Raw genomic sequence first — 13757 nt, 5'->3', positions numbered from 1 at the left:
GGCTCACAACAGCAAGAAGAGGTCCCAGACCGGGGGTGGACTAGCCCACATTAGGCCCCTCACTTGCTTTGAGGAGCGTGCCATCGCGCTGACTGGTGAGGACGTGGACCATGCCTGCGGCAACAATGAGGTCGGCGGTGAACATCGACGTGAGGATCCTGCACCACATCATCCCTTTCTCAATGCAACTGTGAGTGTCTCTCTCCTGCTTTTGACTCTGCTGCCATGCACTATTTAGCTTTACTTTGGTTCACAGGGAGATCTACCAAGCGACCGACGCTCTCAGCCAGCCAGTCCCTCAGCTCCACGCAGGTACTCACTCCCAGCCAAGAGGACACCTCCTCCACGGAAGAGCTGGAAATAAGCAGCCTGGAAGACCCATCACAGCGCTTACCCACACCCTCCACCAGCGCAGAGACACACACCTCAGTGGGAGCTAGATCTAGAGCAGACTCAGGTTCACCGCGCGGACATGTGTCCGCAGCAGGAGGAGGCAGGTTCAGCCGAGCTCCCCGGCACTCGGAGAACTGCTGGGGAAGAGGCATCTGTCAGGTCCGAGTCAGATAATGAGTCTCTGGATCTGGCCTTCAAACTCATCGTGGAGAGTGAGCAGAAGGCGGGGAACATCACGCAGAGCTGTTGGAAGCCCTCAACAGAGTAGCACGCGAGTCAGAGGAGTGCGTCCACCTGCTGTCTAGTGAAGTGGTGTCTACATGTGCGCATATGGAGGTCTCCATGGGGAGGTTGGTGGATACCATGGGGACCCTGGTCCAGCAGAACATGGAGATGCCTGCAGACCTGCACTTCATCGCGGGAGCCATGGGTGAGTTCCTGCAGTGGCAATGCAAGAGGGACATGGGGCACCCCGATGTCCCTCCAGGAGCGCCTGCCCCTCAAACAGTCAGGCCGGGGCCCTTGGGCACCCCAAGGGAGGATGATCGGTAGCTGGACATCCCTGGGTGATCCACTCAGGAACCTCAGAGGCTGTCTACTCATTCCAAGTCCTCTTTGTCTGTGCCCCCCTCAACCTCATCCTCTGTCACCGCAAAGGGAGCAGCTGGCCCACAGGAGGACAGCCAAAGCAAACCTCAAGGACGCACACTGAAGTCATCAGAGACAACAGGGCCAACCATTGCACAGGCTGTCTCCACCCCTGTTGCAGATGTCAGGGTAGCACCTAGAAGAAGTGGTAGGCCTAGAAAAGTTAAGAAATTCTGATCACAAGTGGTTGCACGGGTGAACACATTTTGTCACTTTATAATCTGAAAATATATTCACTTTCACTGAATAATGGTGTAGTTCAGCTTCTTTGACAAGCTTCATGAGTCTTCCCTCTGCATCCCCCGACTAGCAGTTCAGCTGCACGCAGCTGGACCACAAATGATTAGGAGGGTTGTGTGTATGGCAGGGTCTTTCGGAGCCTCGTGCAAGCACTCTCCCATGCACACGAAGCCTTCATCCATCACAACCATCTTACATCTTTGCTGCCTGCTGAAGTTCTCTTGCAGTTATCCATCTGAGCTGACCTGCATCTCCGCCCACCCACTGGCTGCACTCCCATGCAGCACCTGAGCCCGTCCAACACGAGGCTCCGCTCACTTTCGATTTCTGCAAAATGGTAGTTGTCAATTTTATCATTAGCTCCCCCCATCCTTTCCCCTCCCCCAGTCACCCACGTCCTTTCCCCCAGACCTGTTGACTCCCCCTCGCATCACCTTCTACTGTCCCCACTGTCACCTACCAACCCAAACCCTTGTCTTTCCAGGATGTCCAGGTCAACGTGCACGTCCCTACCTTCCTGAGAATCACAGCCCCATCCACATTGACCTCCCCGACCTCCTGCTCCCCACCCCCAGGGCCCGTGTCTGCCTCCAAACCCCCACCAACCACCCTCACCGTCCCTTCTACCACTACTGTTGCACCCTCACCCTCCCACCCTACTGGCTCACTCTGCCCCCTCTCATGCTCACCATTCCCTCCTACCACACCCACCCTCAGTTCGCCCCCCCAGGAGGCAGTCATTGACTCCACAGACCCCTCCCTTACACATTCACCTGGATACTCACCACCCCTTACCTTCCCCTCCACCCTTACCCCCCTCCCCCCGATAGCTTCCCTTCTCCAAACTCCTTCCTGCCCCCAGAAACCTCCCCCTCTCCAAATCCCCTCCTCCCCCCAGACAGCTTCCCCTCTCCAAACTCCCTCCTGCCCCCTGAAACCTCCCCCTCTCCAAACTCCCTCCTCCCCCCAGACACCTTCCCCTCTAAACTCCCTCACACCTCCACCCCTTGCAGCATTGTCCCTCATACTCCCTCCTCCTCCCATACTGCCCCCCCACCGAATACCTTCATCTACTCCCTCCAAACTTCACTCCCCCACCTCGACAACTTCATTCCCTGACTCCCCCTCCCCTCGCCGATCATCCATAGCAGCCCACGGCCAAGACCGTGATGTTCCGAAGCAGACCCCAAAACATTAACGGAGACCTCCCACATTCCGTGAGCTGCTTCGTGGCGGAGTCATGTCCAGGAGAGTCCGCCCAGCAGGCGATGATGCACGTGTTCCTCCAGGGCCCGGTAGCTGTCGACCTCCAGCGTCTCCTGCTCCTCGGATGTCCGCCATCTCAGCAAGGCCCTAACGGTGAGTCCCGGCTTCTGCCACGTCACGCTCGTCCGGACTGGCGAGTTTTCCCGCCAGCGTAACGGTAAAAATCGAGGATGATTCCGGTCGGGCCTTGCTTAACAACCCGTTACCGGGACCGTAATCGAGACGACGCCGGCCTCCAGCGGGATTCACGTCCCGCCACATGGCGGACACCATCGGACGATCCTGCTGTGAATTCACGCTGGCCCGAAACCGATTCCCGCCCCCCCCACCCTGCGCTGAATTCCACCCCTCTCGCCCGCCATGATGCCCGCTGCCAAGAGGACTCGACGATTCCAACCTCAGAGCGTGCCACCTACACCTGAAGGGTGGCCACTGCTGGAATGTGGTAAAGGCGGAAACCGATTTGTACAGATTAAGATCCCACAAACCACAATGATGTAGCAAGTAGGTAATCTGTTATGGTGATGTTGGTGGAGGGATAAATATTGACTATAGACCAGCAAGATAGCGGTCAAAACGACAGAATCTGAAGGCAGTTAAAACTTTAATAAGACGAGTTCTCGCTCAGTGTGAAATGTGTCAAACTCACCTCTTAACTGAGAGCTAAGTAGAAGAAAAGGATCGTCAGCTTTTCTTCAATTTAAAATATGAGTTATTAAGGTAGATCCCTGGCTAAATCATCTTTCTTTAAATGGTATTAACTATCCATCAGTGAGGGAGACAGGTTGATGTTAGTGTTTTTTTTAACCTTCCCGCAAAAACCTGGAAGAAAACCTTCCTCATAAGATCCACCCGACCCTTTCTTCGTTCATCTCACTCCTCAGTTACCCACTCCACCAGCTCTAGGTTTTAAATAGTCTTTTTATTTTTAATGGAATGTGTCACCGCCATCCCATTGAGCCTTGGTTCTCCGGTGAATATCAGTCACGATTCATCTCCCTGGCAACCTTCCTGTTCCTTAGTTACTGGAGGTGCAGCGGGAGAGCCATGGGGGCTGAGGCAATGCGAGAGGGGTCATTGTCACACAGAGCGTTTGAGGATGGCCTCCCTGTCATCACCTCCACTCCTGGCTCGATTTAACAGCTCAACTCCGCTGTAGTCCTGCAGCTTGATGAAAAGCGCAGTAGAAAAAGACGTGTTGCGGTCAATGGAAGGAAAGAGTTGCATTTACGTGCTGCCCATCGCCACCTCAGGACATCCCAAAGTGTTTTACAGCCAATGCACAGTGTACCTTCACTGCATGGACCGCAGCGGTTCGAGAAAGCAGCCCACCACCACCTTCTCAAGGGCAAGTAGGGATGGGGCAATAAATACCAGGCCTAGATGCAACCCGTGAATAAAATAAATTTTAAAAATGAATGAAGTGTAGTCACTGTTTTAGGAGCAGTGTATTGGAATTACCACACGGCATGGAGTCTACCATCACTGACACAGCCTCTAATCATCTTGTCACAGCGCAACTGCTTACCCTCTCCAATGCCTTGCTCTTTCCACTTTCAGAAACCTCCCAGAGCCCATTAACCCTTCCTTTGGCTATCCAAATTCCTACTGTGGTATGGGTGCTGCACTGACTAGCGCAAGGTGTTGCTGTCGCCCTGTTTGAGCTGACCCTCCACAAGCAGTAGAAATTGGTGCGCGTCTCCCCTGTTTTTTCAGGAGTGGAATGGGCGCAGTGCAGACCAGTATAGCAGTGGGACAGCCTGCACTCAAACTGCGCAAGCGTTGATCCCACTGCTAAAATTCTGGGGCCTTTCACTAAGTGTCCAAAATAGGCATCAAGTCCCTTCAAGTATGCTAATGAGAGACCTAACGCCCGACTGGGGTACGGTTCCACAGATGCTGCCTTCTCTCCAGAACCCTCCTCCAAACATTTATTGTCCACACGTGCATCCAGTGTCGGGCAAACGCTGTTAAACAATGCGCTTGATGTTGTCTAACCCAAAACTGGATCCCTGTTTCTGAGCCCGCATCATATAAGCAGAGGTTGTGGCCTTCTGTTAAACGTGTACTACTACATATTTTATCAGAGTTTTGCGCACACTGTGGGGATTATTTATTCCTGCATGGGATGTGGGCGTCACTGGCCAGGTCAGCATTTGTTGCCCATCCCTATTTGCCCTCGAACTGAGTGGCTTACTAGGCACTTACTCGTGGCAGTTAAGAGTGGGTCTGAAGCCACGTATTGGCCAGGCTAGACCAGGTAAGGGCAGCAGATTTCCTTCCATAAAGGACACTAGTGAACCAGACAGGTTGTTATGACAATCAGGGTCACCATTACTGAGACTAACTTTAAATTTCAGATTTATTAATTGAGTTTAAACTCCACCAGCGGCCATGGTGATCCCATTGAATCCATTCCCCCAGAGCATTAGCCTGGGCCTCTGGATTACTAGTCTCGTGTCACCATCTCCCCTGAGCTATCGCTTCTGTGGACACTTATCCTCTTTGAGGCTGGGCAATTGGAAGACTGATTGACTATGAGGAGCATCACAGCCTGAGGCCTCACACAGCAGTAGGGCTGCTAGATAGCGATCAGGAGCAGGAGCTGTGGCTGATTTCTCCTATCTTTACTCCAGGACCTCAAGCCCAATAGTAGCAATCTGACTGGGGTCAGATCATACCCTGGCGTAGCCTTGAAGACCACTCACTGTTCTCAACAAACCTGCCAAGTGCCAGCTCATGAGTAGCACTCTCGCCCCTCAGTCAGAAGACTGTGTGTTTGTGTCCACTCCAGAGACTAGTGCACAAAATCCAGGCTGACACTCCCGGTGCAGTACTGAGGTAGTGCAGCACTGTCACAAGAGCCTTCTTTTGGATGAGACATTAAGCCGAGGCCCCGTCTGACCTCTCAAGGGCAGGATAAAGACCCCATGGCACTGTTTCAAAGAATAATGGGAGAATTCTCCCTGGTGTCCTGGCCAACGTTTGTCCTTACATCGATATTGCAAAAGCAGATGATCTGGTCATTACCAGATTGCTTGTTTCTGGGAGCTTGCTGTGCATAAACTGGCTCCCACATTTCCCACATTACAATAGTAACTACACTTCATGGGCTGTAAAATGCTTCGGGACATCCTGAGGCTATGAAAGGCGCTATATAAATGCAAGTCTTTCTCTTCTACTCAAAATGCAAGGAGTTCAGTCCTTTGACCAATTACCAATTTCCAAAGAAAGGCACAGACGATGTGGTCTTCAGGACATTTTTAAACTGTATTAATAAATACAGAAAGATTGATTCTCATTTATATAAGAAAGACTCTTGTTTATATTAAAGAATAACGACAATAGTGGAAGAGTAGAACTCTGAAGGTTAATACTTTGAGTATATTGGGACACAACAAGGCTCTGGATGCAGACAGCCACACAGAAGCAGCCTCTGCCTTGAAGTAGAATCTTCTTTGTATCTTCGACGTTTGGCAACATGAGGAAGGCAGCTCAGTAACAGTAATCGGAATAATCTTCCTCCACATAGTTAGCTGGGAAAAAGCCGACCTAAGAACAGAGAGTGAGGAATGTTAGAGATAAGTCACATTCACAAGGCCAGCTTACATATTAGCAGTACAGACTGTGGTGGCTCAAAAAAGACGACCTGTCTCATATCCTATTAAGCGATGGTTTCCGTGTCAACCGTGACTCCGAGGGTTGAACTCTCAACTCTGAGAATTAAGATTGTGGGTTCAGGGCCCACTCCAGAGCCTAGAGCACAAAATCTAGGCTGACACTCCATGGCAGTACTGTGGGAGTGCCGCACTGTTGGCGGGGCTGTCTTTTGGGTGAGATGACCAACTGCCCTCCCGGGTGAGCACAGCACGATTTCAAAGAAGAACAGGGGAGATCTGATGCCGTAGACCACGTGCATCCCTCAACCAGCATCACTGAAACAGATTATTTGGGTCATTATCTCATCGTTGCTTGTGGGAGCTTGCTGTGCGCAATTTTTTCGCATTACAACATTTCAAAGGTGCTGTCAAGCGCTTTGGGACTTCCTGCGGTGGTGAAAGGCGCTATATGAATGCAAGTCTCTTTCCTTCTGTAATAAAGCGCCAATAAACAGGGTTGCTTCAAACATTAGAATTAATTATATAACTCATTCCCAGCGGGACATGTGCAGCTCAGACGATGAAAGTGGAAAGGCGGGAGAGAGAGAGAGAGAGATTGAAGGTGAGAGGTTCCCACGCACCCTGCCGTACACTTCTCCTTTCCACCATCCCGGCGATCCTTTCTTATTGATGATTTTAACCACGTCTCCTTCCTTCAGGCTCAGCTCTGATCGGTCCCTGGCTGAGAAGTCGTATCGGGCCTTTGCTGTCCCGTAGCACTTCAAACTCGCCCCTGCCAAAATCAAAGTTAGAAGGCGATCGTCAGGCGGCAAGTGACTTTGTGCCTTTGCAATTTCTCCCTCGGCTACAGATGCCAACCTGCGGTTACAACTGGTGCTCATCCCTCGCTGCAGTTGGCTCTATTCCTGGAGACATCTCCATTGACATCCTCCCTCCAACCAACCCACCCCCACACTCCTGCTATTGCTCGCCCAATGTATCTGTCCCCACAGCAAACCGCCGCCAATCAGAAAGCAAGTTGACTCTCCATCACCTGATGGTTGATTTTGAACTGTCAGTCAAAAAGCCTTTTCCCCTTTCTCCACCCTACCCCACCGCCACATTCAATAGTTTTTAAATAAACTAACGTGTTCAGGAAAAAATTTCAACAAAGCCCATTTTTCTTTCAATGCTGCTATGATTTTTTTTTGCCCTGGGTTCGCTCGTGTCGGTATCCTAGAGATTCATCTTTAATTCCTGGAGCGTCCAGGGCAATCCTGGAGGGTTGGCAACAGTATTTCTCCCCCCACCACCCCCGCAACTCCACCCGACCATCTTCTCTGCAGGCTCTGACTCTTGCTGCTGTGGACCTCTGGTATCTCACCCTCTCATCCACAGCGAGTGTTGGTGGGGTCGTCATGACAAATCCAACCCTGTCCTCCATCCGATATCAACAGATGATCAATCCCAGCGACTAATGAGGGGCGAGGGGGAAGTGTCCAGATAGTGCTCAGGAGCAGAGATTTTGGCCGATGGTTGTCACCATGACCGTGGAGACACACAGGACAATTACTGGCCCACTTGCCCACACCCCACCACCCTAATACAGAGGAGGGATTAAATCTGAATTTTCCTGACACGCAAGGCTTGGTTCCACATCGTGTATCGTATTTACTCTGAACCATTTAGGAAGTTGATTACCCTGTATCTGCAATCTGATTGAACTTTTAAAATATATTTTCATGGGATTTGAGTGTTACTGGATTTGTTGCCCATCCCTAATTGCCCTTGAACTGAGTGGCTTGTTAGGCCATTTCAGAGGGCAGTTAAGAGACAAGTACATTGTTCATGTAGGGCCAGACCAGGTAAGGACAGCGGATTTCCTTCCCTAAAGGACATTAGTGAACCAAATGGGCTTTTACAACAATTGTTGACAGTTTCATGGTCACCATTACTGGGACTAGCTTTCAATTTCAAATTTTATTAATTGAATTTAAATTCTGTAGTGGGATTTGAACTCATGTTCCCCTAGAGCGTTAGCCAGTCCAATTACATTACCACAACACCACCATCTACCCCAACTCCAGCTCCTGTTTTGTTCCTGATCTGAGTAAAGTACCATAATGGTTCTGTTCTGGGACTAGCAATCTGGATGCCTGGACTAATGCTTTGGAGATATCAGTTCAAGATCCCGCCACATTATTCAATTCAGCGATTTGAATAAAAAGCTAGTCTCGGTAATGGTGACTGTGAAACTGCCGGATTGTCGTAAAGGAACCCATCTGGTTCACTAACGTCCTTTAGGGAAGGAAATCTGCCGACCTTGTCCATTGCGCGTGACTCCGGACCCACAGCAGTATGTTTGATTCCGAAATGCCCTCCGAAATGGCCTAGCAGGTCACTCACTCGTATTCAAGCAGACAGGCAATTCTTCTCCAGGGAAAATGGAGGTGGGTAATCAATGCTGGTCTTGCCAGCGATGCTCACAGCCCATGAATGAATAAAATAAACGTTTATTTTGCTTTAATGACAATCCATTAATTTTGACTGCTTTTGATTTCCAAATTATTACCTTTCTAAACCGAATTCAATTTCTTGAGGTGCCACCCGTAGGATTTTAACTCCTGTTACCTGGGTTATTGTTCCATTAACAAAGCCACTGCACCACCCTACCGACAAGTCTTGTCCACTATTTTACATTAAATCGGTTAATGCCTCTCGGCTCAGTGGTTCACGTTCTGAACTCCGGGTCAGATTGCGGATCCAGGTCCGAATCCAGTGGTTCTGAGCGCAAAAATCGAGCGTGGTACCGAGGGAGTGCTTCATTGTTGGAAGGGCTGTCTTTTTAATGAGACGTTAAACCGAAGAAGCCCAGGCCTGCTTCATCAGGCGGATCCAAGAGATCCCGTGTCACTGCTTCGAAGGGGAAACGGGGAGTTCTGCCCGGTGTCTCGGCCAACATTTATCTCTCTCTCTCAAAAAAAAACCCAGTTGATCTCGTCACCATCACACCGCTGTTTGTGAGATCTTGCTGTGTGGAAATTGGTTTCCGCGGTTCCTACATTAAAACAGTGACTACACTTCAAAAGTAATTCATGGGGCGGAATTTGACGTTCGGTGTGCGGGGGGCGGGCCCGAGACGCCAGAACGTAAAATGACACGAGATGGCGTCGGGCGTGTGTCCTGACATCGCCCATCGCGCTGTCTCGCGATATTTCGTTTGGCGGGCGGGCGCACGCCAGAGTCGGCTGCGTGCCCGCTGATAATCGAAAGGCCGACTAAGGCCATTAATGTACTGATTAACTCCCAATTTATGCTGCCCATCCAACCTCACGGCTGGCGGGGCTGGCGGAAAGGCCAAGCGGCCTTTACATTTTTTTTAGGAAACCTCATCCACGGGCGGGATGAGGTTTCCTGAAGCTAATACCCGATGACACAAAAGCTTTATTTTAAAACACGTCCCATCTCATGTGTGGCACGAGGGGACATGTTTCATTTAAATTTTCATTGTTTTTAATAACGTCTTTAAAAAAAGCGCTTCAACCCCCCCCCCCGAGGCAGCTCCGTGCCTCAGGGAGATTGAAACGCTCTTTCGCGCGCCATGTGCGAACTCCGCTCTCCACCCCCCCCACCCCCACCCCCGCGCACACACATAGGCAGCGTTCAGCGCTCCCGCTCGCGATCCACGCTGGGCGGACCTCAGCTGGCCCGCCCGCGTGAAATCGCGGCGCCCAGCCGATCGCGGGCGGCGGTCAGCTCCGCGATCGCCCCGCTCCCGCCGAGCCCGCCCGACGCTCGGAGAAGCCTGGCCGTCGTCGGTGGAGACGCGTCGCGGTTGTGAAAGGCGCTGTTGGAACAGCGGGTTTCCCCCTTGGCTCTTTCAGCACCTTTGTACACTCACCTGAAAGCTTAGGAGCCATTCTGTTCTCAGGTTCTTGAAAAGGATATTGCAAAATTGTATCCATTGATTTAAAGCATTCCTTTAGGGAATTATGCTGATAGAAGTCCACCAAATCCTGTAGTGAAACAAGTTTTTGTCTTAGCTTTGTTTGGTGTAGATTACATTTATTTATTTTTGTTTAAAATGACCATTTCAATGGAGATACATCACACAATCAAAACATACAATGGGTGGAACTTGACCATCCCCCACCTGCGTGTTTGAAGGCGAGTGGGGGGTCCCATAAAATGCAATGTGTGGACCGCCCACCCGTCCAGCCCAAACTCTCCCCCATTTTACGCGACTTCCCGCCCTTGGACCTATTGAGGCCCTTTAAAAGGCCAATTAATGGCCACTTCAGTGCCTCATCCCACTCCCACTGATATTTCACCCGCGACAGGGGGAGTAGGTGACCCAGCAGTGTTGGCTGTGTGGGCCAGGGTCAGGCAAGGTCCGCCTTTGGGGTTTCCAATTGGATTGGCCAGCGGCTCTCTAAGGCGGGACTTCCTCCCCAATGAACACCCCACCATCCGAAAAATCCTGCCCGACATGTTTAACAAACCCTATAAATGAGTATTCGTGGTAGTTAAACTCGAACAGCTGAGGGGGAAAGCTTTGCAAAGTGACTTACAAACAGAACGGAGCCAGGTATGCCATTGTGGAAGCATATAGCACAGAAAGAGGCCATTCGGCCCATCGTACCTTTGCCAACCCTTCGAAAGTGTCATCCAGCTAGTTGTACTTTCCTTGCTCTTTCCCCATTGCCCTGTACATTTTTCCCACATCAGATATTTATCCAATCCCTCTTTGAAAGTCGCTATTGTATCTACTTCCACCACCTTTTCAGGCAGCACCTTCCAGATTTAAAAACTCACCACCTCTTCCAGCTCTCGGTTTCTTTGTCAGCTACCTTGAACCTGCGACCGCTGGTTATCTTATCCTGCCAGTGGAAACGGTTCCCCTTCACCTGTTCTGCTAGCAGAGCTCTTTAAAACTTTAAACCGTCTCTGCAACCTCCTCTGCTTTCAGGAGAGCAACCCCAGTTTTCCCCGTCCCTCCACAAAGACTCTCATCCCGGCCTGCTGTTCTCCTCTGCACCCTGCCCAAAGACTTGACACTCTTCTCCGGTTTTCATTTTAAAGTCAGTACCGACAAGGACAGGTCTAGAGAGGAAACCATCACACTAGGAAACTGCACTCAAACACACAGATCTCACAATGGCAGTGATCTCTTACAGTCATGATATGTAGGAGATCCCTACACTACTGGTTGAACCGTGTGTGTTCGTTCTGTCGCAGTACCAGTTTACGGCTTATACTTACCAATAATGATTTGAATGCCCTCTTCTCTGTCACACGGAATAAACTATCTGCTGTTGTCACCTTGATGTGTTTTACTTCTGCGTTGAACCTGTCACAAAGCACAGTGAAATATTAACACCCTGAACTCATTGGTCCGCCAATCTACTGAACTCCGATAAATCATCCTTTGCGATTCTAGTTAACAGCTCGATTTTTTTTTCATTCATTCATGGGGATCTGGGTGTCACTGGCTGGGCCAGCATTTATTGCCCATCTCTAGTTGCCCCTGTTCAGAGGGCATTTAAGAGTCAGCCACATTGCTGTGGGTCTGGTCTGAAGTCACATGTAGGCCCAGACCAGGTAAGGCCAGCAGATCTCCTTCCCTAAAAGGACATTAGTGAACCAGGTGGGTTTTTTTTTACAACAATCAGCAATGGTTTCATGGTCATCATTAGACTTTTAATTCCAGATTTTTATTGAATTCAAATTCTACCATCTGCTGTGGCAGGATTTGAATCTAGGTCCCCAAAGCATTACCCTGGGTCTCTGGATTACTAGTCCAGTGACAATACCACTGCGCCATCACCTCCCCACCTTAGACAAGAAATGGGTAAACAGTCCCACTGAAATAGGACAAAAAATAATTCCTACTTATACCCAAATATCTCAAAGTGTAAATTTACCCCAAGTCTGATAAACAGAACCATCAGTTTCAGCTGCGGGTTCAGTAGGTAGAATATTTATCAATAAGTCAGAAGATCATGGATTCAAGTCCCACTGAGCACAAAATCTAGGCCGACACTCCCAGTGCTGTACTGAAAGAGTGCCCGCACAGTTTTCAGCTGGGATGATGAGCCAAGGCCCTATCTTTCTCTCAGGTGGACATAAAAGATCGCACGCCACTATTTCTAAGGTGGGCAGGGGAGTTCTCCCCAGTGCCATAAGAAATGGGAGCAGGAATAGACCACACGGCCCATCGGGCCTGCTCCACCATTCAACAAGATCACGGCTGATCTTGGGCTTCGACTCTATTTTGGTGCTTGCTCCCCATATCACTTAATTCCCTGAGAGACCAATATTTATCCCTGAACCGCACTAAAATTGGTTATCTGGTAATTATCACACGGCTGCTGCATTTCCTACATTACGACAGTGACTACACTTCAAAAAGTACATCGTTGGCTGTGCAGCGCTTTGGCATATCCCAAGGTCATATAAATACAAGTCTTTCTATCTCTGTCTCCCTCCCACCTCGCTCGATGGTTTCAGATCTCCTAATTCTGCCTGTTGCACAAGCACTGGCAGGTAACATCTTTGGCTTCTTGACTCTCTGTCCCTGGGCGAGAGCACCTGGAGATTCCACTGAGCACAAAGTGGAAGTCAAGACCTGGGCTGTTGTGAGAACCTTGAACTTACAAACCACCACCACTATTAATTAGAGCGCGGCGTAGATTTAGCAGAATGATACCTGGACTCCGAGTGTTAAATCACAGGGAGGGATTACACAAACTAGGGTTATATTCCCAAGAAGTTTAGAAATTTAAGGGAGGGATTTGATCAAAACTCTCAAGGCATCCAGGGTTGCAAATGGGGCCGATAGTTGGGGGATCTAGGACTTAGGGGAAATAGTGGAAAAATTAAAGTTAAACCTTTCAGGAGTTAAATTAGGAAATACTTCTACACACAAAGGGTGATAGAAGTTTGGAACTCTCTCTGCAAACCACAGACAGCTGATGCTAGATCAATTGTTCATTTAAAAAATGAGATCCAAAGGTTGGAAGGAATATGGGGTAAAGGCGGGTATATGGGGTTAGGTTACAGATCTGCCATGATCTTACTGAAGGATGGAACAGGCTCAAAGAGCTAAATGGCCTCCTATTCTCTATATTCCTAATGAGGAATTCTTTCTGCAGTTAGAGTGAGCCAAGCAGACCCCTCTTGATGGCTTTGCTGGTTAAATGGACATTTAATAAAATGTTATCCATGTCAATGATATGCTTGTCCCAGATATTAATACATCCACACTGCTGTAAATCTCATCTCTCTCAGGCATGTGTGCGCAGCTGAGCTGCACTAGTGAACTTTGTCACATACTCAGGAACCTTGTCACATACAATGTAGTGGTGAACCTTGTCTCTCTCGAAGACTAGTCAGTCCTGTCACATTGCAGTGACCTTTATAGATCTAGTGAAATGAAATATGAAAATTGAGATTATGATATTTATACTGTGCTGCCAATTGCCCCTCATTACTTGATGCTGATGGCGTATTCTCCAGCATCCTTCACTCTTTGCCTCACTAGGTAGGTGCCATCTGAACGAGTGCCGAGATGTGATTCTGCCTGCCAGCGCTCCATCGGCCCTCCATACC

General features: G+C 49.6%; 1 protein-coding gene across 1 annotated transcript in view; it reads right to left on the bottom strand.

The window, feature by feature from the left end:
• Window positions 1-5798: 5798 nt before the first annotated feature.
• Window positions 5799-13757, bottom strand: part of vav1 (vav guanine nucleotide exchange factor 1) — a 107654-nt gene continuing 99695 nt past the window's right edge. Inside the window, exons 23-27 of the mRNA XM_078531381.1 lie at window positions 13640-13756; window positions 11409-11496; window positions 10048-10162; window positions 6788-6939; window positions 5799-6099 (exon numbers count right to left, since the gene is read on the bottom strand). Coding sequence (XP_078387507.1) covers window positions 6043-6099; window positions 6788-6939; window positions 10048-10162; window positions 11409-11496; window positions 13640-13756 — 529 coding nt within the window. The 3' untranslated portion in view covers window positions 5799-6042. The remainder of the gene's footprint in view (window positions 6100-6787; window positions 6940-10047; window positions 10163-11408; window positions 11497-13639; window position 13757) is intronic.

The sequence above is a fragment of the Cetorhinus maximus genome, chromosome 28, assembly GCF_964194155.1.
Source record: "Cetorhinus maximus chromosome 28, sCetMax3.hap1.1, whole genome shotgun sequence".
NCBI lineage: Eukaryota > Metazoa > Chordata > Chondrichthyes > Lamniformes > Cetorhinidae > Cetorhinus > Cetorhinus maximus.
This window is presented reverse-complemented; position numbering and strand designations above follow the sequence as displayed.